The following is a 25,108-nucleotide window of genomic DNA, read 5'->3' as shown; positions in this document are numbered from 1 at the left end:
TAATGATTTTTGGCATAAAAGAAAAATTGATCATTTTGACCCATACAATGTATTGTTGGATATTGCCACAAATATACCCGTGCGACTTAATATGACTGGTTTTGCGGTCCAAGGTCACATAATACACTATTTATAAATCTTTTGTTGCAGGGTGAGCAGATTTTCAACTACACAAGAAAGTCTATTACAGTTTTGCCATGCATGTGTGCGTGAGAATGAGAAGACCAGAGATGAAGGCCAAGCACAGCATTTCAAAGAAACCTTCATCGATCAAAGCTAATTAATGTTACACACTGAAAGAAGTCACTTTGAAAAGACAATATGGGGAGAACGAGATGAAGAGAGACACATGGAACAGAGTGAGAGAGAGAAGCAAGAGTGTGAAAGAGAGGTAGGTGGAGAAAGAAAGGGGAGGTGGAGATAGAGAGAGGAGGGGAGGAGAGATAGAGAACGAGAGGGAAAGAGGGGAGGACAGTTCGCCTCTGCAGCGCTGCAAGGACAGTGTGAACATCGCTAGGACGCAGACAGACCCAAGCTCTCAACAATCACACATTCTTCACAATGACAATCACTGCACTGGACTGACAGCTGTCAATCGACAGGAGAAGATTATCAGGATCACCTGCCACAGGAGAGATTACAAGCTACAATAGCGGATTTAAGCGGAGTAATTCCAACTTATGTTTGGTTAGAAGTTGTTATCAAGGTGAAAATTGGCCATTTTTGATCCCTCAACTGATTTACGCCTGCATGCACTCACATGTGCATGCTTTAGGGGGAGTGTGTACGAGGTTGTCTCGCTTTATATCAGGGTCACGGTCTTGCTGGATCTCACCCGTCAGTGCAGTGCCACTTCAGTAGAGCCTGTGATAGTGGAAAGCTCTGTTTATTTAGCCTTTCGTCTACGGAAACCATGAGTGAGGGCAAGAAGGAGTTAGAGATGAGGGACAAAGCCATCATGCACCAGCAGAGGAGACTGAAACAGGCCACCCAGTTCTCGCACAAGGACTCGGCGGATCTTCTGCCCCTGGATGGGCTGAAGAGGTTGGGCACCTCCAAAGACCTGGTGAGTGGCTCTTTTGTTGTTTCATAAAATGGTCGCCACAGTTGAATTTACTTATTGAAATACTGTCCATGAGTATGTGAAAGGATACATGCACGCAGCATTATATACTGTGTATATATATATATGCAAATCAGTAAGCACTTTTTTTGCATCCCATTACACAATGCTCACATGATGCATTATCTAGCGCTCCAGGCATGGCAGTGAATGTTTCTGACACATCAGTAGATCTGGCATTCAGCTTCCCCTCCATGCTGGTTGATGAGAGTCACACACGTACACACATGACATGGTTTATATCATGGTGAGGACCTCCCATTGACTTCTATTGTACTTGAATCAAGCTAATTATAATTACTACGCTGCTCTTTGAAAAAACCTTTTAATATTTTTTACATTAAATTAAATGATTAGTTAATTTGTGAGGATGTTATGAGGTTGGGGACAAAATGATGTTCTTGCTAAGTGCAACCTATTAGGTGGATCTTTTGGTAATCTGAGAAACATACATGTTTGTTATGAAATAATGAAAAAAATACATAGTACAAAATATGTAACTAGTTATATAATAACGAACGTATCATGACATGAATGTGATTCAGCATAGGCACAAGGGTGCAGGGAATCACAACTGTGCTAATATTCAGACCAACAACACAATTGCTTTAATATAGCAGTGCAATAAGCAAGAAGAGTTACTTAAACTTACATAATAAGGCCACTTTCTGTATTTTTGCTATGCCAACAAAATGCTGTCATGCATATCCGAACAACACATAGTAGCGTTTTGTTTCTGAATTAATCAGTGTTAATTAATTAATAAATTCGAACAAATTGAACGGTTGGGTGAATAATTCAATGACTCATTCATTGTTTCTTAAATGAATCAGGTTTTTAAATGGATCAGTTGACTGAAAGACGTGATTGCATCCAAAATCGCAAACTGTTACCATACAGATGATAAAGAACATACTTCGTAACCATTTAAAAAAATGAGGTATGAGTGTAGTATGAATGAAATCCAGACATACAAGCCATTCACAACCCCTCTTTCGTGGCCTCATGGGATTGTAAACTGTTTATAGGGTTCACACTTCAGAATCTCGGCAGAAGAAGCACGCCTTCCGGTACTTTTAGCCTGTTTTATGAATACAAGCATTCGGACAAACTATTTTCACATACTGTTTTTCGCATACTATATAAAAGAGAGGTATGACTATTAGGACGCAGGAATTTAATAAAGGTTGTCACTTTTCATCACCTAATGGCATAAAGATGTAACCTGAAGAAAGAGTCGCTAATGCACATACCGATCGAGATTGATGACTGGAACTAATTGTAATAATTAATATTAATAATGTTATCTAGATACTCATTAGACTGATTTTTGTACTGTTTTTCCTCAACAACAACAACAAAAAAGAAAAAAAGTCGAGGTTACATAAGCACGACAGAAAATCATATATGGCCTCTACGGGCTTCTGTGCCGCTATGGAGTTGAAATCTCCATAACGGTGCACAAATTAATCCTCTCATGAATTAATCAGAGCTACGTATTTCCACACAAGATTTCTCAGCTTAAGCTTTTTCCCCACATATTTTTAGTCATCAACATCAGAAGCTTAGAGAAATATTGGTGGACACACACATAATGGTTTATCTCATGGCAATATAATTATAATATCTTACCCCTAATCCTAACACTTACAGACACCTTTTTCCATGTTAATGCCTTTATGAAGTCTCAGTGGCACCACAAGTTCCCCACAATGTAGGTTTATCACTACCTGAACGCACACAGCAATAGGCCAACAATAAACCAAGAGGTAATGTCCTGTTCATATAGTGATATCCTCTTCATCTATCTCATTAAATTGTACTGGTTCTGTCTATCTGCCATAATAACTGTCCCGCTGTCATCTCTAGCCACTACTCTGATTAGATGGCACATACCCAAACTCCCAGCGCGCACTCCAAGAAACCTTCAGAATATGAGCGTGCGAGCGTGCGCAGTCACGCATGCGTGTTTATATGCGTGTGCCTATGATTAGAGAGTGCATTTAAATGATCTCTATGCACAGCAGGGAAGAGCTGAAGCTTGTGTGCGCAGCTTACGTTGTCAGAGCCTCTAAAATGTGCGAGCTAAAGATAACTGGCTGTCACGGGCAGTGGAGTCTTATGTGTTTGTCTTAACACATCAATTTAAACGCTCGATGTGTCTCAAGGAATATCATATTCTGCTTTTTTGTGTGTATTACTGTTCATGCAGCTGTTTTGGAAAATCACCATCTGGCTTTTGTTGTCAAAAAACAAAAACAAAGGCTGTCATAAGCAATTATTCACCAGATTCCATCTCAACGCTCACGGATGACACAGATGTGTCACGCTTGTCCTGCCGTGGCGAGTCAGAGAGGGCAGACAGATACCTAATGACAGTTAGACAGATGGTACTTTCTTGTCGCACTCTACAGTGGGCTGTGTACCTCTTAAGGACAAGAGGAAGATTATGTCCTATGTGTTTAGATTGATAAAGTGCAGGGTTTGAAATACAGATACTTTTGGATAGGTTGAAAGCCCCAAACAAATGGCAGTTAAATTTATAGTTATAATTTAATGTATTGCAAATGAAAATGTTTCCACAACATTTCAATGACGTTTCCATAACCACAGAAATCGAGAAGGTCTATTGAAAAATAACCGTTAACATTCTCATTTATCTCAATGTTAGTTGCTTGGCTGGTACATATACAGTATATATATACAGTATATATATATATATATATATATATATATATATATATATATATATATATATATATATATATATATATATATATATATATATATATATATATATATATATATATATATATATATATATATATATATATATATATATATATATATATATAAACAACCCAATTGCTGGGTTAGTCCATTTTCAACCCAACTTGGGTTGTTTTTAACCCAGTATTTTTTAGAGTGTACATCTCAATGTCAAAAAATGTACCCTTATGACTAGTTTTGTGGTCCAGGGTCACATATGTAGGCTACACACCAAGGCATTGTCCCAAATGTATTGGGTCAAATTTCTCTGTACATTATCGTGTATCACATCCCTATAGTGAAAAAAAAAACTATACCAAAATGGATTTAAAATACATTTATTTCATACTAATTATACTACAAATCCATTAACATATTTACTGACATTGATTTGTCGCTTGAGACATATTGATATAATTATATTTTAACTTTATTTGGAGTACTTCTTTATTACACAAAGCACATTTTTTAATATTAAGCCTAGAAGGATAGTATGATTTCTGTATAATATCTCTTTAAATGCAAGATATTTAACGTGTACCTACAGTATACTAGCAATAGTTATCTTTGCACAATCAACTTAAGTTTATCTTTAGTTAAACTTCAGCACGATTCCTGGTTAACTAAACTGCATTAAAGGCACAATATGTAAGATTTTTGGATTCAAATATCCAAAAAACCACTAGAATGTTATACATTTTGTTCACTTGTGTACTTACATTATCCCAAGAATGTTTACATCCAGAGAAATAAGCTATTTTAACCAGGACACGGACCATATCTGTGCGTCGCCTATCAATGACATAATACCCGCGTTACCCTCAATTTTATTTTGTAGAAACCAAGGAAACACCAAAGACGCTTATATATTATGTGTTTTATTAGACAGGTGAACAACTGTTTGGATACATTAATCAACAGAAAACTAATCTTTGTTATAGCTCAACACGTTTAGTCTTATTGTTTAAATCTTGTTTTCTTGATTTACCGCGAGTACCATGTTTTACCATGCCTAATATCGGTTTAGCTTACTGCAGTGTGCAACAAGTGTCTCATAGTAGCCGGCGAGCGAACGCAGAAGCATTATAACATAACTTTCAACACACTCAAATGTATCTAATATGATAAAACAGCGTTGCATTGTCCCACATACACATGACCGGAAAAAGCGTAAGCGTTCGTCTGCAGCATAATAAAAGCGCCGCAAAATCAAGGAGTCATCAAGCTTTTCCTTTGTTTTGAATAAGCGACCTCTAGCGGCAAAAAATTACATATTGTGGCTTTAAGTACAAAATTAGTTGTTCCAATTTAGCAGACTTTAAGTATATCAATTTAGTATACCAAAAGTACAATTGCAGAATATTTGTATTAAGTACATAATTATTTAAATGTATTTGCAGTATACTTAGCATAAAATAAATGTATTTCAAATACATTTTTGTTTATTTATTTTTCACTAGGGGTGTATGGCTGTAACGAATAACAAAAAATAGTCTTAAAGGGTTAGTTCACCCAAAAATGAAAATTCTGTCATTAATTACTCACCCTCATGTCGTACGACACCCGTAAGATCTCCGTTCATATTCGGAACACAAATGAAGATATAGGCCTCCATTGGCATTCAGTACATTAATCCTCCCAAGACCCATAAAAGGCACTTAAAACGTCGTTACAAAGTCCATCTCACCACAGTGGCTCTACAATAATTTTATGATGCGACGACAATAGTTTTTGTGCGCAAAAAAAAAATCTAAATAACACCTTTATCCAGCTTGTTATTGTCTTCCGTGTGTGCCTCCACGACGCATGCGCGAGAATATGACGTAGCACCAGCGTTCGGGAATCCATGAAATGCACACTTAAGCCCCATTTTGAGAACTATGCCGAGACCTAAAGCACAATCAATGTAGAATTCAACAGCTTAGACACGCGCGTCTTCCTCCGCTTGTAAACAAATCCCTTCTGGCTCATGTGTCAGAGCGCCGGATCTGCGTCATATTCTCGCGCATGTGCTGTGGAGGCACACACAGAAGACAATAACAAGCTGGATAAAGGTGTTATTTTCATTTTTTTTTCCGCACAAAAACTATTGTCGTCGCATCGTAAAGTTATTGTAGAGCCACTGTGGTGAGATGGACTTTGTAACGACGTTTTAAGTGCCTTTTATGGGTCTTGGGAGGATTAATGTACTGAATGCCAATGGAGGCCTGTCTGAAGCCTTTCTCAGCCATCAGCTTTCAACTAAAATATCTTCATTTGTGTTCCGAATATGAACGGAGATCTTATGGGTGTCGAACGACATGAGGGTGAGTAATTAATGACAGAATTTTCATTTTTGGGTGAACTAACCCTTTAAATAAATCCATAAACTAAAACTCAGGAGATCACAGGAGAATAACATACAACCAGTATAATAGTGACAATACCAGAAAAAGAACCGAATAATACACAGGGCTTAAATATATGGGGAGTGTAATCAAGGATAAAACGGAACAGGTGTGGGAAATGATTAACAACAAGGTAAACTAACTAGAGAGAACTAAGGCAGGCAAAACAGGAACAGAAGACAATGAAAACAAAACCAAAACTGAACATAATCAGTACAATGTGAGACTGTCAAATATTTTTGTATAATGACCGATAAACTGTATAATTAATACATTTGACTCCTCTGAATGTCACTGCTGATTCATTGATATGTGAAGGCAATGATTTTAGAAGTGTTCGCAAGGCACCCTGGTCTGCTGCTCTGATTAACCTACAAGTGTCACGTGAAATTGTTCTGGTTATGTAACCTTAGGTTTGTTTTTCAGCTCTGTGGCCCTTAGGCCCTCTGCAGTCCCTTCTTCTCTCTCTCATACTGCCTTGTTCTCTCTTGCCATGAACTAGAAAAGCAAAGCAGTGAGCATGAAAAGGGCACACTCAGATCAGCACTCATGCACAGGAGATGTGGATGGAGTGAAAAAGAGAAAAATGCACTACTACCTTCCTTACAATGCTTCTAAATGCACTGAAGAACTGTGTGCTGTTTATGCTACCGCTATTTGATGAATTAGTCCAAGGCTGCACCATTCAAAGATGTAGGCAGACAGTGACTGAATGTGTGTGTAAAAGAGTTGTAACACGTGAATGACAGCCTGCTTACATTGTACATATACACAGATCAGGCATAACATTATGACGCATAGGTGAAGTGAATAACACTGATTATCTCTTCATCACGGCACCTGTTAGTGGGTGGGATATATTAGGCAGCAAGTGAACATTTTGTCCTGAAAGTTGATGTGTTAGAAGCAGGAAAAATGGGCAAGCGTAAGGATTTGAGTGTGCTTTGTCGTGCTGTGTAAGAGTAATTTGTTTAAGAATCAGACTAAACTCATCATTCTGTTTTTGATTCACTAAAAAGAAAACCGTGAATGATTAAATCATCATTCGAAGTATGTTTTTGTGCATTGAGAACACCTCAATGGAAAGACGTTTCTCTGCATTACTTTGCCGTCACATTCAATAGATAGTAAGCTTACATTCATAACTCTGATAATAATACATTTTGATTTCTTTTGCCGTGAAGCTTAGGATTCAGCAGCGTACGGTAGCACAGCGGCTCCAAGCTATTATGAAGTGCAATATAGTGCACTGACAATCAAATAAATTCACTTCTGTTATTACACAACCCTCTAGAGTACTTGATTCTGATTGGTCATGCAGCTGCAACGTTCTGCGGTCATGTATTTCTGTATAAAGACCTTTCAGCTCACATTACTATTTTATGTCCATTTATTAATTTGGTAAGAAGTAGTGTAATATGCTGGAAAATGTACAGTCAGCTGGTCAAAATCGCAAAATGAATCCCGACAAATCAGCAGTGTTGGGGAGTAACTAGTTACATGTAACAGCGTTACATAATTTAATTACAAAATAAATGTAACTGTAATCCGTTACAGTTACTGATGAAAAAATTTGTAATTAAATGTTAACGATTACAAAGAGGGTTACATCTGAAAATTTTCTGTAAAAAGCTAGGATATGTTGAATAATATTAATTTGTTGCTTTGCCTGTTTTTGATGTGCACAATGTCTCCTACCATTTAAAGGACATTTAGTAAACCGATGCTATTCTGATGCTTACATCAATTGCAGCTGATAGCTTTAGGCTACAACCTGTCAGAGTTGCGACCATGGCGAGTGATAAAAATGCATTCCAGTGCTGGAAATTAAAAAATCCTTTCATCCAGAATGATCTCAAAGTAAAAAAAAAAAGTCTGATTTTGTGGTGGATCAAATGTAATCTGTTACAATACTTTAATAAAGTAACTGAAATAGTTACACTACTTATTACATTTTAAATAGGGTAACTTGTAATCCGTAACCCATTACATTTCCAAAGTAACTTTCCCAACACTGCAAATTTGGGCTGTGCTGTAAACCAATATCCCTCTTAAAAAATATTTTTAAGAGGTTCTCTATTGGCATGGTTCAGTGAAGAACCTTTAACATTCACCTTTCCATTGCACAAAAAGGATCTTTATAGCAGAAAAAGGTTCTTCAGATTATTCAAATGTTCTTAACGTTAAGAAAAAAATGGTTCTTTTAAGAACTGTTCACTTAGTGATTCTTTGGGGAACCCCAAATGGATCTTCTATTTTATAACATTTATTTTTAAGAGTGCTACTGACACAAAAACTAAATAGTGTAAAGGTTAATAACAAGAGAGTAATGGGAGCTTTGTGTTGACTCATTGATCCTGTTTTGCCAATGAGAAACATTAGCGCTAATTATTAGGGTTACTTGATGAATGGCTGAGCCTTTTTTCCTAACCTCAATCCCTCTTCTCAATCTCTGAGGGACTGTCAGGAGCTGATACAAAATGTTCCTTCAGGAGAGATGCTAAAAATACTACCTGTGTCAAGGGGGGAAATAAACAGCTGTATAGCAGCTTCATAAGATAAGGGAAAGGGGTAAGATGAATAGGGGGGAGAGAGAGAGAGAGAGAGAGAGAGAGAGAGCAGCTGGCTGTCTGGGGCGGGAGATCAGCAATTAGACAGGTCACATGACTCTGAATGAGAGAGAGGAGCCTGTTGCCGTCTGATAATTAGCTATTAGCCGGTAATCATACAAAGAGAGCGAGAGAGAGAGAGAGAGAGAGAGCAAGCTCTTTTGGGGCAAAAGGGCTAAATCATGCATGCACTCTTAAAAATAAAAGTTCTTTATTGGCATTTTCAATGTACCAAAGGTTCTTTATAGTGGAAAAAGGTTATGTGTTCACGCAGGTCACTGCTCAATTAGTGCAACAATGTCTTAAAGTTATGGAACAGAAATGCTGTGAAAGGGACATGGCCCATGCTGCGAACCTCAATAATTTCACCATTAATAGACACTGACCTCTATTTACCAACAATTCAACAGTGCAGTTGTTTTAGACATGCTGTTCTAGCCCAAACATAATTTCTATGATTATAATGATCAGCTCTGTCAGGTTGGGACAGAGATTATTCTCATTCAGACCAGGGACGGCAATTGCCCCCAAACTACCAATAGCACACATCTAATTCACGGACCTACGCAAATGAATCATGAATCATTCATGCAGGCCCTTGCAGGGTCCACAAATTAAAATGGATTTTTTTTTAATAATTCTTCTGGTGGGACTGAATGGATTTAGAGGGGAGATTTGCATTTGATCATAATGTGTTCTGAATTTAAAATGACAATTACGAAGTCTTTATATAAGATTGAAATGATACACACAAACAAACAATGTTTCGTAACTGCATTGTTATATCCCCCTTATGACTGTTTTAACTTGATTGTATAATCTTATTATGAAAGGTGGCCATTTGACTAGAGGTTTTTGTGTCTGGTGTGTCAATGACTTTATATAATCTGACGCACAAGGTCACGGAGTCTTTTCAAATCAACAGCTATCAGAACCACACAAGAGCATCAACGTGACTCAGTGGCTGAGGTGACAGCCAGCTCTCAAAGGAAAGAGGGCAAGAGAGAGCGAGAGAAACATAATGCTATGATCAATCCTGTCAAAATCAATCTACTTGCTCTATGAGCAAACCCAGATAAAGGGAAACATGGGTAATTAAGTTTTTTTGCCTTTAAAAGCAGACTGAAAATACTTTTTTCTGAATTCCCCTTTCTGTACATGTCTGTATAATGTTCACTCAGAAATTGCTAGTCAATTTTTTTACATAACACTGAATTAAATGTGAAATTTTGGAGTAGAAAGACTGTAAAATGTATTCCAATAATCTTTGTTTTCCAGTAAAATATCTAAGAATACTTCAATTATAAGACTTAAGATGCAATACATTAATAAGATAATTATTTATAATCTTAAAATACAATTATCTTATTATATCAATTATATAATTAGCTGTAAAATATTAAGATATAATACTTTTTTTTTTTTATGTCTAAAACAAGAAACAGCCAAATCCACAGCAACTGCATGATACTATCATGTTGATATGGACCAAAAATGTTTCCAGCCACGAAGAATTAAAGCAGTTCTGAAGGCAAACTAGCCAACCCAGTTCTAGCACGATGCACCCAATGAAGTGGCCAGTGAGTGTATGTATATACACGTTTCTCAGATGTAAAGGGGAATCAGAGGATTCCAACAGAAAATGAATGACCCTGACGATGTATTTACACACGAACACATGCATGGTCACACACCTCATTAAAAAGAATAAGGTTCTCATCACAGCCCAATTAACTTGATGTGTTAACTTATTAATCTTTTCAATAAAAATGGCCAATTATGGTACTCATTGTGAAGGGCTTTTCTCAACTGTTTTCTCCATTCAGATCTAACTTAAAGGCTCTCAGAGATTCATTTAGATGTGTGTAAAATGACTGCTGTTATCATCATCCAGAAAGTGATGCAAGGCGGATGTTTTCTAGGCCAAATACCCAATCTGCACTGTTGTTTTGCGCTTTGATCAAACCATGTCATCATGGCATGATTTCACTTTTAGACAAACACATGGAGTGTGCATGCATGAGGTAAATGCCCTAAATGGTGTATTTTTTTTAGGCCATAAGGCCAGTTTAACAACCTAAAACCTAGCATACGTAAATTTTTGTGCTCTCATCCAAATTTGACTCTGCATGTAAATAAAGTTATAGATGTTCTGGGCTTATAAATGTCTAACTTCACCTGTGTTCTCATTCAAAACAGTTTAAACTGGTATAAGATCAATACAAGGTCATTGTGGAACCAAATGGGCAAGCAAATATACTGACGGTGGCATTTACCTTTAAGTCTCTCGGTTTACCCACACCATCTGAGCAGAAAGACAAACAGAACTAGTTGTGATTGGTCTGTCAGACAAGAGCGATGCATTTGTTTTCAGCCAATGTAATCAATCAAATCAATTATAACAATCTAATTGACCTGCCTTTGGATGTACAGCAACCATAAAGAGCATCTGCAGCATCGTCAACAGTCAAGTCACAGCTGGATGGGTTTCCTCATTTTGTAAGAGGGTGTCTACAGGAATGTAAGGGCTCTTGTGGAGGTCATCTCATTATGCCAGGATAAATTGAGCTTTGCAATACCATCTCAGCCTTTGACTCCGTGTCAGGATATAGTTTCATGTAGCTTGTGTCTGATCACACGGTATTGGACTTGGAATGATCAATGAATAAGAAAACAGATTGCTGTAACCTCTGTGACTTTTTATTTGATGAAAGAAGATGAAAATCTATAAATCTGGAAGTCTGGAATACACATCATTCCCTAAACCTAACCGTCACTGTAACGAATTAAGTACTGATTGCCTACACCAAACTCTTTTCCCTTAACCTACCCGTCACTGTAACAAATTAAGATTGCCTACACCAAACTCTTTTCCCTTAACCTACCCGTCACTGTAACGAATTAAGATTGCCTACACCAAACTCTTTTCCCTTAACCTACCCGTCACTGTAACGAATTAAGTACTGATTGCCTACACCAAACTCTTTTCCCTAAACCTAACCGTCACTGTAACGAATTAAGTACTGATTGCCTACACCGTCACTGTAACGAATTAAGATTGCCTACACCAAACTCTTTTCCCTTAACCTACCCGTCACTGTAACGAATTAAGTACTGATTGCCTACACCAAACTCTTTTCCCTAAACCTAACCGTCACTGTAACGAATTAAGTACTTAATTCGTTACAGTGACAGTTAGGTTTAGGGAATAGAGTTTGGTGTAGGCAATCTTAATTCGTTACAGTGACAGTTAGGTTTAGGGAAAAGAGTTTGGTGTAGGCAATCTTAATTCGTTACAGTGACGGTTAGGTTTAGGGAAAAGAGTTTGGTGTAGGCAATCAGTACTTAATTCGTTACAGTGATGGGTAGGTTTAGGGATCAGTGTTTGGTCTAGAGGCAGTCTCTACTGTGATTGATATGACCAATAAAATCTTAAAAATCGGCTGCAGGGCGGCATTGGCCTGGCCTCTGACGTCACACTTGGATGTGGGCCGGGTTGGACATCCACCGCAGGCTGCAGCGAGCCCCTTCTCAAAAGAGGAGCTACCGCTACAATCTGGAACTGGTACACAGATATATTTTCACTCACCGAACACTCTTACTGAGCGCTTGAGAGTTTTCGCTCTCCGTAAAGTGCGCTATTTCAGCACCTCAATGAATGCACTGTTTATTTGACGCACAGTTAACACTAGTGTGAGGTCGCCCGACTCACCGTCGCTTTGCTGAGAGCGTCCCGTGGTTCTCACACACTCAAAGAAAGAACGAGAGAGTCTTACCACGCAGAATTGACATGCTTCATGTAAACCGTATTCTTTGTTGTAATTTTCTGTAAAAATAATTGAGTTCATTTGGAATTATTCAGCCTTTATGAACAAGCATAAACTAATGCACCAACAGCAATCTCATTGGCTGGAGCTCACTTATTACTGTCCCCGTTTTGATTTCGGCAAATTAATTTTGAGCGAACGCTGACAACGTGATTAATATTCATGATCCCAGCAGCTCATCAATCCTTAGTGCGGTTTATTTTTATTAGTAGTAGAATTCGTAGTTCAGTTAAAATTACAAATATGCATTTGTATGTTTTCATTCATTCATGGTTACCGAGTTTTAGTTTGAATTACTTGCAATTTATTGTAATTTTATAACCTATATATGAAAACAGGTTGGGGTTTTACTTTTGCTGTTTGTTCTTTTTTATTTTCACTGTTAACACCACTATTGTCTGATGTGTCCAGTACAGATGCACTATTTAAACATGATCTGCACTTTTATGTAATTGGCATATTAATTGGAGCCTATTTGATGATTGGTACATTTTTCTTTAGATCAATGCTTGTGTTTCTGAGGCTTTCAAGAATGCATGCAGCTTCCACTAGTAGCCAAAAACAGTGATCAATAATACTATTTGATCGTCATTGATATCGTTATCGTAAGAAATACCAGAAATATTGTGATGTAATTTTAAGTCCATATCGCCCATCCCTAGGGACTGAGGATTCTGCTGTTGGCCACGTGAAAATGCACTCTTTTTTTTTTTTTTTTATAAAAAATGCTATGACATGCCATCTAACCCACAGCTGCGGATCAATAATGTTGTTGCGTAGCTGCAGGAAATACCTAGTGATAATGTTTTGGTGAGCTGACACATTTAGTGCATGATGGTAGAAAAATGTTGACACAAGCATGAATCATTTAAAAGTGTTTCTGATTCAATGCTTATGTTCTTGGGATATGACAGGCTTTTTTCTCCATTTCATTCCTTTTTTTTTTTTTGCTATTTATCTCCACTCCCCTATATCAATAAAGAAAGATTAAACAACTAAATTAATACATTTGTAAAAAAAATTTTTTACATTATTACAGTATTTTTTAAATATATCTTTTTTACTTGTATTAATAAAAAAAAGTATATATATATATATATGCAAACATTTCTGAAATATATATACTGCTTTCCAAAACATCTTAAACTGAATTTTTGAACAGGGTGAGCATATGCTTTGAGCTAAAAAAGAACAGAACTACATTGTAGTTGATGAAAGAGATGGGACAGAAAAGGAAGGGAATATCTAGGTTTCTCTGTGTATTTTCAGCTTCCCCTTTGAGGATATCTGAGTGGTTCTTTCAAAAGTCTTGATAATTGTATTATTAGAGAGGCAGAGAAATGTTTTAAAGCAGATCAAATTGCACACTGGTCTCCTCAGGTCACCCTGTTGAGGAGGAAATGGCAGCTGTTCTCTAACTAAGTTATAGGGAGAAGAAATCTCATAGACAGAAACAAAGCACCTGCACTATGTACACTGCACAGATTGCCTTTGCCTTCACTTATCTGTCATAAACAACAATCTGCAGGATTTGTTTCTGAAATATATCTGAGATATTGTGCAATCTAGCCAAAAGAAATATAACAGAATAATATAATCACACTAACATCAAAAGGCCAATGAAACTGAAATAAAGACATCAGTTTTGCTTCTACAGTGCATCAGGGACCCATGAATATTTTTATTTGAGATGTTTGTTTTTAGTTCTGTCTTGTTGAATGAGACTGAATTGCACCAGTTTGTTAAATCTGCACAATTGCACAAAGAAGGTTGACAAAGCCTTCCAATTTCGGGGGGGAAAAAAAGCTATCTTCTTCCACTTTATATTAAAAAGCATGTTGGAAGTTAATGGTGTCTTTTGGGAACCGTGGCCAAATCAGACACACAGACTTTAGCAGTAATTAAAGCAATGGGAGTCGTTCTGGGGCCATCATGTTTGTTAATGGAGTTAACTTCAGCACTCAGTTATTATTGACGCAATTACAATGACTAAACTGACTGATAAAACATCCATAAACTTGTTTATTTCCCACAAGCAATCAAACTGCAGCAATGTAAAAGGGAATAACAACTAACATGTGTCATAAAAGTGCTCAGCAAAATAACATTCTACAAAATAGGTCCACTGGTTCTTACCTAAAATGCACAAGGATCCTGTTGAAAGAAATTAGTTTTTCCCAGCAGTTTTACTGATAGGAAAAAAAAAACATTGGCTGTACGTTTGAAGTAGAATACAAGTGTACTGCATTCTTCAATTTTTACTATTTATAAGCAATTGTATACGACAACGATGTACTAAAAATGTACAGACGTGTACAGACGACAACGTTGTCAAAACGATCCCCGTTCACACTGATCTGTGAAAGCGACTAAAAACGCTGTATTATTCATGTCAGGCCAGTAGTTGGCGATGTCACTTTGTAAAAAGAAACACTATGCACCTATAACACACAATATGCATGCATATGTCACACACAAATTCGCGTTTTTGTAATTTACGCAGAGACGATAATGTATTCTAAAGTTAGTGTTTTCAGGCCCCCAAAACGCAAAATACATAAAAAGTGTTTTTAGTCTTGTAATTGGCCCCAAACATTGTAGTCATATGACAATAATTTTACTAAATGTTTAATTTAATACAATAAAATGTACGTAACATTTATATTGTGCATATTTAAAATTGTATTTAATATTTTACCCAATTTAATTAAATAACTTTTTTATCATTTTTTTTTTTTTTTTTTTGCATTCATTGCATTTTGTGTAAAAAAAGAAGAAGCCAAAAATCAGATATTATTTCATTTGAAGTGCAGTGTATTGCACTGTGTGAAACAATATTAGGTAAATGTAATAGCACATCCAGGTTCTTCGTGCATACAGAAAATGTACAAACAAAATATAGTATATATGCTATTTCAAACAGTCATAGCAATGAATTACATAATTCCCAATTCCTGTGTGCCCCATACAGCAGCCCCACAGCATCGTGCAGCGACGCCTTCTGGAGGGCAACATTCGTTTGCGTGGAGAGGCCCGGGACATCCCATCTCATGTTCGCTCACCCCTGGCAGACAGCAAAGAGGGCGGAGAGCCAGAGGAGAGGAGCGAGAGCACGGTGGATGACTCCACGGAGGAGAGAGAGTCTCCGGAGGAGAGCGAGAAGAGCCTTAGGTCTGACGAAGATGAGGATGATGAAGATGAAGGGGACAGCAGCGATGCAGGGGGGAAGACAGAGTCCAAACAGAAAGACAAAATGGGAGAGGAGAGGAAGAAAGGCCTAAAAGAGAGCGAGAGAGCATCCACCCTCTCAGTTCTAATGGTCCAGTGTAAGGTAGGCATTCACACAGATAAACTGAGCTGAGCCTCAGCCTTTCGGGCTGTATGTGTCCATAATAGAAGCGATAACAGCTTGCTGTAATGACACAACACAAGCTCTGGCTCCCTATGAGTCATGGTTTTATTTTCCTCGCAGTCGATTGTTCTCTGCGGTCGGGTTTTAGAGGGCCAGTGTGCATCTGAAAAGCCCAAACCAGTGAAACGCCACATGCAAAGTTTATAATAGAGATGACGTAACTGGGGCGCAAGTGAGTCATTGTATGGTGACATAACATCTATCTACCTCATTTACAAAGCTTCAAAAACTATTTTTTATTTTTTAACGATTTCCTCAGGTCTGGAAATAACTATTCTAAATGTTTTAAGGTTTTCCAGCACCATCCATTCCCATTAAACGATTCTCTGTTTTACTCTAGAGCAGACTGAACAGCATCAAAATCCGCCATCTTGCAGGACCACCTCTCCATCAGCCTCTATTCATTCAGTGATTGAGCGGGGTAAAAATAGACCCTAAATTAAAGCAGATTAAACCACAGGGTTGGGTGTGTGAACCAAACAGCAGCTAATTTCCTCTGCCTACACTTGTCAGCTGACAATTCAAGAACAACAAGACCAATCAATGGACCATTGAACTCGAATTAGTCAATCACGAAAATGCCTGATGTGATAGCTTGTCCAGTAGCATGGCTATAATGAAGGCAAAATGCACAGTTAACTGAGTTTAAGTAGGATAATGTACATCCAGACAGCTGATAAATGGGCTTATTCTGAAGGGGTTTATTCTGCGATAACAAACGGCTGGATGTACATTATCCTGCTTATTACACAGCTACTTGCCATGTGATTAGACACGAAATATTGACTTGAGTTGAAATATTTTATTAGCTCTTTAAACGCAAAGCTTTTGCGAAAGCAGTTGCTAGCAAGTGGCGAGTTCAAACTAGACGGACATTTAAAGTCATACGTATTTCACCACATAAATAGCTAATTATGGGCATAAGAGATACTGATTTGAGATGAAATCTTACCTGTTTGCTATCTTATAATCCATTACAGTGTACAAAATAATCGTCGCAAAATGGCAGCAGCTGCGTTTTTATGAAACAAGAGAGGGAGTCTGTGATACCTGGATGACATAATTAAATAATTGTACACAAAATATTGATTTAAGTTTTAATATTTTATTAGCTCACCAAACGCAAGAAGAAAAAAACATTCCTAGCCAGCGTATAGCATTGACTTCAGTTACCCGGATGAGCCGGTTTTATCAGTTTTTACCGGTTGTTATCGGGGAATAACATACCGCTGAATGGCGTGATTGACCAATCAGAATAAGGTATTCCACAGAGCCGTGTATTAATTTGCGATAATGACCAGCTGACTGCACATTGCTAATTTATTTATTTATACTTGTCATGTCATGCTTGGTTAGATTAAAACGAACCCTGGTGCGATTGCTTAGTGCGGTTCATTTGAACATATGTGAACTAGGGCTGTCAAAATTGCTCAAAAATGACGTTCGAATATTCCCTCTAAAAAAAGCACGAATATTCGAACTATTCGAACATCTGGTTGCGCATTTTATCAATGACGCGCATTACATCAATAACAGGACAAATGAATACAAAGACACATAACTACTTATATAGGTAGTCTATTTAAGTTTAAACATATTTGACAACGTTTTACCTACACAAAAACAAGTAAATCACTAATGGCTAAGACCGCAGACCTCTCTCTCGCCCTCACCCTCTCTGCATAACGGTTTAAATGAACACACACACACATTTTGAGGCTGATCAAGAGTTTTGTGCAAGCAATTTAAGGTCGCGACTCTTGTCCCAAATATAGCAGGCTTCATTCAGTGATTGAAACAAATATTAATATAAGTTTTACAGCATATTATTGAACGCTCCGAGCGAGCTGTGCTGTGGTAAACATGGAACTTTTCCTTGACATGAAACGGTAAATATTCTATATAAATATATATATATTCGAATTTAGAATATTCGTTGACAGCCCTAATGTGAACGCTGCCTTCCGAACCCTGGTGCGCACCGAACAAGCCGACCGAGGCCGCTAAAAAGATGGGTCTCGGCCCGCTTCTAAACAAACTCTGGTGCGGTTCGATTGATATATGAACGCAACACGGACCAAGGACATGTAAACGAACCAAAAACAGGACGTGATATCAGGTTGTGACCGTATCCCTATGCCTTTGGTTCTGCAACTTTAGGTTCGCTATTAAAAATGCCAGTGTGAACGCTAAGCGGACCAGGACTATGTTCTGTTTTTCCGGTCCGGACCAAATGAACCAAACGAACCGAACTACAAGTGTGAACGCACCCTTAAAATAAGTAAACAATTGATAAACTAATCATTTTACATTTTAAAATTAATAGATTTTGACATTAGGATTCAATTGATTACTTACCCGCATTAGCATTAACAATAAATATTTTTTTTTAAACAAATTAATCAAGGTTATGTTAATTTCTACAACTACAAATAACATTTTTCTAAATTTCAAGTTTAAATGAACAAACATTGAACAATAATAGTATTTTTTATAATAATATAAATACTGTAAAAATTGTTTATAGCTATTTTATTACACCTAGGGCCAGATTTACTAACAGCTCGCACCAGCGCAAACCCTTTTTGGCGTTAAAAAAACACTGTCAGGATTTAGACACGCAGTGAAAAGAATAGCGCTGAAAAGGTGTGGACAGAGTTATTTTTGCAGCTGAACTTATTGCATATGAATTTCTAGGAGTTTCCTTTTCCGATGCAAAATTTATGGGAGGAGAGTATTTAAATGAATCGTGCAAGCTGATTTACTAAGGTTTGCGCTAGTCGATTTACTGGTATTTGCGCCATTATTTAACGACCAAAAATGCATGTCTTAAACCGGACACTGATTTACGCTGCTCTTGGTAGATTGCATTGGTCATTATGGAAATATACTTTCATTTGCGCGTCGTCAGTAGATCATGCGCAGAACTTTCCATTCCCATGGACGTTTTTATTTGCCCTGTTCAGTAAATCTGGCTCCAATGTTAAAACTTTAACCCTATTGTATAGTATCTCATCTGAATGCTCCAGATCACATGTGCATTCCGAATGAACTGAATGTTCTGGAAAACACACGCAGTCGTATTTTCATAGGTGAAATGAAAGATGGAACGAAACCACCAGCGTCTAATTAAAGCTTTGATAATGAATAGCCAGATAAGTGGGGCAGTGTTTTATACATCAAATCCACCGTACTGGTTCATGCCTCCTCTTCTGGAAAGATAAGTTTCAGTTTGAGGCTGCAAGTCAAGCACGATTTTGTTCCATGCAGAGTATCATTATAAATACATCGTACATGCACCAATGCACACATACACACAAATTTCTAATAGCGGCAATCAAATAAAGACATAATAACACAGCTTACAATGGAAGCATCCCACCGAGTTTGATCGTTTGTATAGTGTCCACTAGGAGTTTTGCTCCATTTCACATTTCAGTTTGATTCTGCAATTTGCACAAAAAAAAACCTTTATTCAGTTAATTTTTATATCCTGACCACAGGTGCAAGGAAAGGCGCTGAGAAATGAATGAAGACATACACAGTCACAGCTAGAATGAGCCTGTCACACATCCAAGAGTCACAGTTTGCCTCATATGGTGTGTTGCCACCTCAATGTGTTTTATTTAGGCTATCTCGCACTGTAACAAAAACACTTTCAACACAGCACTAGAAAGCTAGCAGAGGAAGAAACAAGCGTGAAACAATGCAAGGAAACCTGTGCATGTCTGTGCACGCGTATGTGGAACATACTAGTGGGGTCGGAACAATGTGCAAGAGGGGCTCGACGGCCCCCCGTGTATGCATAATGACAGACTGACGCACTGGTAAGAGATGGTGCGTCCCACCATTTATGTGGTAGGAAAGTTGCGGGGGTGACAGCTCACCTTGAGTGACAGGAAACTCAAAGAGGTTGCAACAAAGCTCTCATCCACTCATTTATCTTTAACGGTGGAACAGTGCTGACGCAGACCTCGTCCCTCACTCATTAACCGAGCAGTTAACAAACAGGCGAAGAGCAAAAGCAAAGCTTAACAACGCTTTAGCTGTGTGTAGGTGGAGCCATATTGTCTTTAAGTCCTCATGCATGCTGAGAGACCATATGCCACAAACAGGTTCCAAATCCCTCTAAATATCTCAGCTGAGGGTTCCTCCTCCTACGACATTAATTCATTATATCATATAATATAATAAAAATGATTATCAATATTAAAAAGTATTATTTAATAAATAATGTGTTACTTATTAAATGTTTAAAAACTAAATAGTATTATTATTATTACTGTTATTATAATTATTATTATTATTACACAGCTCTCTGAAACACTCCAGATCCAGGTCAAATATTTATGTTAATGCTGTATTTACTGTACAAAATTTGTTCTTGAAGAGTTCCTGAAAGGATAATTATTATTATTTCTTCAATTATTAATGATTAAATTAAATTGTACATACCTTTTTATAAGAGGGAGTTATGACAATTTACAATAAGATTCCATTTGTTAATTTTAACAACATTAGTTAACATGAACTAACAATGATAATACTTTGAAGAATTTATTAATCTTAAGTAAATTAGATTTTTTAATACATTATAATTCATTATTAATATCAAAAGTTGTATCTGTTAAAATTAGTTTAAAGACCTGAGCTATATGAACATTTGGATTTTTATTAATTAACGATAACAAAGATGAATAAATACTGTAACAAATGCATTAACTAACGTAAACTAATGGGACCTTATTGTAAAGTTTAACCTAATATTTCCACTACAACTGCAATATATAAAAAACTGTTTATAAAATATATTTGTCTTCATTCTCCCTATGTGCAAATATGAAAATAAAAAGACATAAAAGCTAGTCTTTTCATACTATTTATACGGTAACACTTTACAATAAGGTTCATTAGTTAACAACATTAGTTAACATGAACTAATCATGAACTGACCTTATAAAGCATTTATTAATCTTTGTTAATGCTAATCTCAACATTTACTAATACTTTATTAAAATCTTGTTAACATTAGTTAATGCACTGTGAACTAACATGAACAAACCATGGACAGTTGTATTTTTATTAACTAACGTTAACAAAGATGAACAAATACTGTAACAAATGTTTTCCTCATGGTTAGTTCATGTTAGTTAATACATTAAGTAATGTTAAATAATGAAACCTTATTATAAAGTGTTACCATTTATATTAATACATAGTATTTATTCTTTCATCTCTTTTTTTATCAAACAAACAAAATGTGCATATTTGTACATAGGAGAATGAAGAAGACAAGAAGCCAAAAAAACAACAACAAAAAAAATGCATTTATTTATTTTTCTTCGGTTTTTGCTGATCTATTAAGGAAAACGCCAGAAATAAGACATATTTAGTAAGCTATTGTATTAATTGGTAAAGTTACTTTTTACTCAAATGTGGTATTACCCAAAACGTGTGACAGGATCCATCAGGAAACAAACGGATGGCTACATAAGTTAAAAAACAACCCACTAATTCTGCTAATACCGAACAAATTATTTACACATAAATGTCAAGCAAGCAGCATGAAAAGGCACTTAGACCTTCCAAAGAGCAAATGCTGCAAAAGCACAGGGTCATTATTCACCTGATGAGCTCTGAATTCTGCAAGCACTGATGGAATTTCAGGTGAAAGGACAGACTGAGAATAAACTGACTCACTGAAGCGAAACCGCAGTGACAGTGACCGTCCATTATTAACCAGGGCTATTATCCTCAGACGGTGTTAAACTATCAATCCTGACACTGTCACAATGCAAAAACAAAACCTGGCATTGTGTATTCAAAAGACCAAGCGCTAATATCTGTTCTTCAACATACTGTACTGTCTCAGCTTGGTGTCTGTGTGAAACTAGTTGGCAGACTGTGGGAGACTCTGACTGATAATGTGTTCTGTTATTTAAAATTCCTGTCACATTAAAGGCGTGAAAAAGGCATCACAAGGAAAAAAAGGTATATTATCAGGGAATTCATCTGTGTGAAGAAAAACTGTTTATTTTGCAGTGTGGAGATGCAGAGGTGATGTTATCCATAAACACAGGGTGCCAACACAACCACATCTCTAAAGCATGCTGCAGACGACTGGGGTAAGTGTACACACACACACACACACACACACACGTCTGGTTTACTATCTTTGTGGGGACTTCCTTAAGACGTACTGATTTTTATACTGTACAAACTGTATATTCACTCCCCTTACACTAAACCTACCCCTTAACCTACCTATAACAGAAAACTTTCAGCATTTTTACATTTTCAAAAATCATAATTTAGTATTGCTTCAGTAAGTTGTTTTCCTCATGGGGACCAAAAAAATTTCCCCACACTGACAAGGATTTCGGATATTGCCATCTTTTTGGGGACATTTTGTCCTTATAACTAAAGATTTACCAGGACACACACATACACACACACACACACACACACACACACACACACACACACACACACACACACACACACACACACACACACACACACACACACACACACACACACACACACACACACACACACACACACACACACACACACACACACACACACACACACACACACACACACACACACACACACAGATATAAACAGTTCCATCAGGATTTTGTCAGATTTTCCCCTGATTTTTGCAGCTCAAAATGACCGCATTTTGAATTTACCTGAATTTACTGTGCTTTTGTCAAAAATTGTGGGGATATTTGTGGCGTTTTTGCTGTGAAAACCAACCAATAATCATTATCCATTTGTGTAATTTGGATAAGTGAATTTGAGCATACAACCTGTAATGTTTTGTGCATGATTACTGAAATCAATTGTGGTCACAATAACCATAATTTTGCTTATGATTTTGCTCATTATTAACCATAATTTAAGCCCAAAAAAATGTGTTAGACATACACTAACGATCAAAAGTAATAATTTGGAGCAATTACGATTTATTTAAGCTTTTTTTCAAAGTCTTTTATGCTGCACAAGTCTGTATTTAATGTAATGATGCTGAAAATGCAGCTTAGCATTACAGGAATAAATTACATTTTAAAACATATTAAAAAGTGTATTTAAATTGTAATAATATTTCACAATATTATTGTTTTCACTGTATATTATCAAATAAATGCAGCCTTGGTTAGCATATAAGAGACTTCTTTGAAAAAAAAAAACATTAAAAAAATCATGTCCTAAATGCTTGTATGTATTGCAGACTGAAGACCAACCAAGAAGACAAACCTCAAGACAAGCTGGCACTCAGTGATTCGACAGTGGAGACAGTGAAGTCCCTGAACCTGCAGTTGGGCAGAGAAAGAGTGCAATGCACTGCCCAGGTCATAGGTCAGACTTCAAAGTTTCTCCAGTCACTTCTGCAAATGCACTGACCAGTGCCTTTAAAAAAAATGGCAGCATTCAACTGTTTATACAATATTCGAAAGATTTGGCTGAATACTGAATAGCTGAGAGACATCCAGGGTATTCTCCTTTAGAGTTAGTTGCATAACCAGTTTCAACCAGTCATATCTAAATATAAGTTTAATGCAAAGAGAAAGTCTTGTGAGAGTGTGGAAAGGGATATTCATATACATTTCTTCAGCTTGTATTTGCATTCGGCTTTCAGAGTAAGCCAGTGACCTTTTCCAATTCAGACAGCAGTCTGGGAATGCTTGAACAAAGAAATGTGGGCAGCACAGAGGAATTATATAACAGAAGAGTACATGACTTGGGCACGGTGCCGGTTGTTTTTCGTGCATGCATTGCATACAGATATATAATAAAGCTACGCCGATGATGCGAGTATTATCAGGCCACCTCATGTGCTCTTCTAATTGGAGAAAGGATAGAATTATGCCCTCAGGGGATAGATATTCTCTTTTTGTCTCCCACTTTTTGAGTCTCACTTCTTGTCTGTTCACAGAGGATGCCACCTTTGAGGTGTGTCTGGGTCTACAGACTCTGCTGGAACTCAAAGTAAGCCCTGCGTTTATTAAATCTTATCTTCAGAGTCTCGTGTGGCATGATTTCTAATCCGCGTGTGTCTAAAAGTTGAGTTTTAAATGCATGCATATAAGTATTTTTGAAAATCACTTGGCAAATCGTGTTGGTCATCTAGATCAGATGTTTCAAACTTTTTAATGCCACTGTCCCCAAATATGATGAATCCCTTGTGTATATTTTTGTGTATAGGAACCAATTTCTACTGTAAAAAAATAATAAATACATTATATATTATATATATATACACTCACCTAAAGGATTATTAGGAACACCTGTTCAATTTCTCATTAATGCAATTATCTAATCAACCAATCACATGGCAGTTGCTTCAATGCATTTAGGGGTGTGGTCCTGGTCAAGACAATCTCCTGAACTCCAAACTGAATGTCAGAATGGGAAAGGGAAATGGGAAATTTTGAGCGTGGCATGATTGTTGGTGCCAGACGGGCCAGTCTGAGTATTTCACAATCTGCTCAGTTACTGGGATTTTCACGCACAACCATTTATAGGGTTTAGAAAGAATGGTGTGAAAAGGGAAAAACATCCAGTATGCGGCAGTCCTGTGGGCGAAAATGCCTTGTTGATGCTAGAGGTCAGAGGAGAATGGGCCGACTGATTCAAGCTGATAGAAGAGCAACTTTGACTGAAATAACCACTCGTTACAACCTAGATATGCAGCAAAGCATTTGTGAAGCCACAACTCGCACAACCTTGAGGCGGATGAGCTATTACAGCAGAAGACCCCACCGGGTACCACTCATCTCCACTACAAATAGGAAAAAGAGGCTACAATTTGCACAAGCTCACCAAAATTGGACAGTTGAAGACTGGAAAAATGTTGCCTGGTCTGATGAGTCTCGATTTCTGTTGAGACATTCAGATGGTAGAGTCAGAATTTGCCATAAACAGAATGAGAACATGGATCCATCATGCCTTGTTACCACTGTGCAGGCTGC

The 25,108-nt window shown here is 37.2% G+C and overlaps 1 protein-coding gene across 1 annotated transcript in view; it reads left to right on the top strand.

Moving 5' to 3' along the window:
* The first annotated feature begins 445 nt into the window (after positions 1–445).
* The window catches only part of nrip2 (nuclear receptor interacting protein 2), a 29,472-nt gene continuing 4,809 nt past the window's right edge, over positions 446–25,108 (top strand). Inside the window, exons 1-5 of the mRNA XM_079818318.1 lie at positions 446–1,066; positions 15,687–16,046; positions 22,170–22,252; positions 23,368–23,495; positions 24,073–24,125. Of these exons, the coding sequence (XP_079674444.1) occupies positions 914–1,066; positions 15,687–16,046; positions 22,170–22,252; positions 23,368–23,495; positions 24,073–24,125 (777 nt within the window). The 5' untranslated portion in view covers positions 446–913. The remainder of the gene's footprint in view (positions 1,067–15,686; positions 16,047–22,169; positions 22,253–23,367; positions 23,496–24,072; positions 24,126–25,108) is intronic.

The sequence above is a fragment of the Gobio gobio genome (genome assembly GCF_949357685.1).
Source record: "Gobio gobio genome assembly, chromosome: 5".
NCBI classification, from domain to species: Eukaryota; Metazoa; Chordata; class Actinopteri; order Cypriniformes; family Gobionidae; genus Gobio; species Gobio gobio.
This window is presented reverse-complemented; position numbering and strand designations above follow the sequence as displayed.